Source organism: Wasmannia auropunctata, unplaced genomic scaffold (genome assembly GCF_000956235.1).
Source record: "Wasmannia auropunctata unplaced genomic scaffold, wasmannia.A_1.0 LD308654.1, whole genome shotgun sequence".
Taxonomy (NCBI): Eukaryota; Metazoa; Arthropoda; class Insecta; order Hymenoptera; family Formicidae; genus Wasmannia; species Wasmannia auropunctata.
Window position 1 is genome coordinate 172 of NW_012054236.1, and position 1738 is coordinate 1909.

At 29.4% G+C, this 1738-nt stretch overlaps 1 protein-coding gene across 1 annotated transcript; it reads left to right on the forward strand.

The window, feature by feature from the left end:
• Positions 1-248: 248 nt before the first annotated feature.
• Positions 249-1481, forward strand: LOC105461122 (large neutral amino acids transporter small subunit 1-like; the record flags this gene model as incomplete). Its single annotated transcript, XM_011707609.1, has 4 exons — positions 249-449; positions 614-763; positions 838-1015; positions 1337-1481. Coding segments are annotated over 4 exons (594 nt in total), but the record flags the coding sequence as incomplete, so codon positions are not given.
• Between the last annotated feature and the right edge of the window lie 257 nt (positions 1482-1738).

Consider the following 1738-nt stretch of genomic DNA (forward strand, 5'->3'; position numbering starts at 1 on the left):
AACCTATAATTGATCAAATTTAAATTCTTATATCTCAAAAATCACTACTTCAAATGAAAATTATTGCTTAAAATATCTCAAAAACCACTACTTCAAATGAAAATTTACAAATAATTTTCTTTACTTAATTTTTCGAAGATTTTCTTGCTATAATATTTTAATTCGTGAATTTCGGGACATCCTGTATAATATATAACAATCCAGTTAGATCTCAGATGTATATAAAATTTAATCTTATTTTTTTTCAGACTTTTGGCAATCAACTTCTTGGATACATGGCTTGGCTAATACCTGTAATGGTGGCAGTGTCTGCTTTTGGAGGATTAAGCGTTCATATTATGACATCATCTAGAATGTGCTTTGTTGGCGCCAGGAACGGCCACTTTCCTTCCATGTTGAGCCACATCAATATGTCCAGACTCACACCTACGCCTGCTTTAATATTTCTGGTATACAATGCTAAATTGTATCTATTGTATCAATTAACTTTTTTAAGACTTTTAATCACAGCTATATCAGATTATGATTTTAGAATAAAAATTAAGAATCTTGCAATGTATATTAAAATAAATTCTTTCTTCATATCATAAATTAATCCTTTTTATATTTACAGTGTATTCTGTCCTTGATAATGTTATGCACGAGTGATATATTTGTACTGATCACATACTGCAGCATAGTAGAGTCATTTTTCATCATGGTTTCCGTGGCTGGAATTTTATGGCTGCGTTATAAAAGACCTAATATGGAACGACCAATCAAGGTAATCTATTTTAATATATGCATGTTATCAGTGTATCTATATATGTTAAAGTCATTGAAAATTCTTGTTCTCAGATACCATTGTGGATACCTATATTGTTTGTAGCGTTATGCGCTTTTCTGGTTATTGTACCGTGCTATAAAAGACCATACGAAGTTGGTATGGGTATTCTGATTACTGTGTCTGGCATACCCGCGTATTTCTTCGGTGTTGCTTGGAAAAGCAAACCACTGTGGTTCCAAAACATTAACAGTTCGTAATTGTTACAAATGCGATTGGCTAATTTAAGTTTATTCATTATTTAAAGTTTTCTATATTACTTCTCTTATCGCATTGGGAAACATCCCGCTTATTCTGAACTTTCTCTTCAGTTATTTCTAATGGCAAATGAAAATATATTTATAACAATACTGTTATTATATACGTAACATATCAAATAACAGATATAAAGTAGGAAACATAAGAAATGTTATAAATTTACAAAAATCAAGAAAAAAATGAATAGAAAAGTTCAGAATACTATTGTTTAACTATATATTATAATTAATTTATATTTTCCTATTTTGTTTTCAGTTAAAGCTACTTGCGCTGTACAGAAGTTACTTCTATCTGCAAGAGAAGAACTCGAAATCGATTAAACAGCAATTTTATAATTACATTATCGCTCAAAAGTATTGAGCATTTCTAAATTTTGAAAAGAGAGTCTAGCTAATTTATTTAAATTTATTTATTAACATTTACAATGTGCGAAAGTTTAAATTTATTCGAGTATACGATTATACATTTATCAAAAAAAATTTTGAGAAAGAAACTACTTATGATTCAATTCATATATATATATATATATATATGTCGCAGGCTTTTTGTATAATCAGCCTTTTTGCAAAACGACGCCTTTTTGGATAACGCCAAGAAAACTAACCCAAACCTAACCCTAACCCAAAGCATTTTTGAAGGCGTTATGCAAAAAGGCGT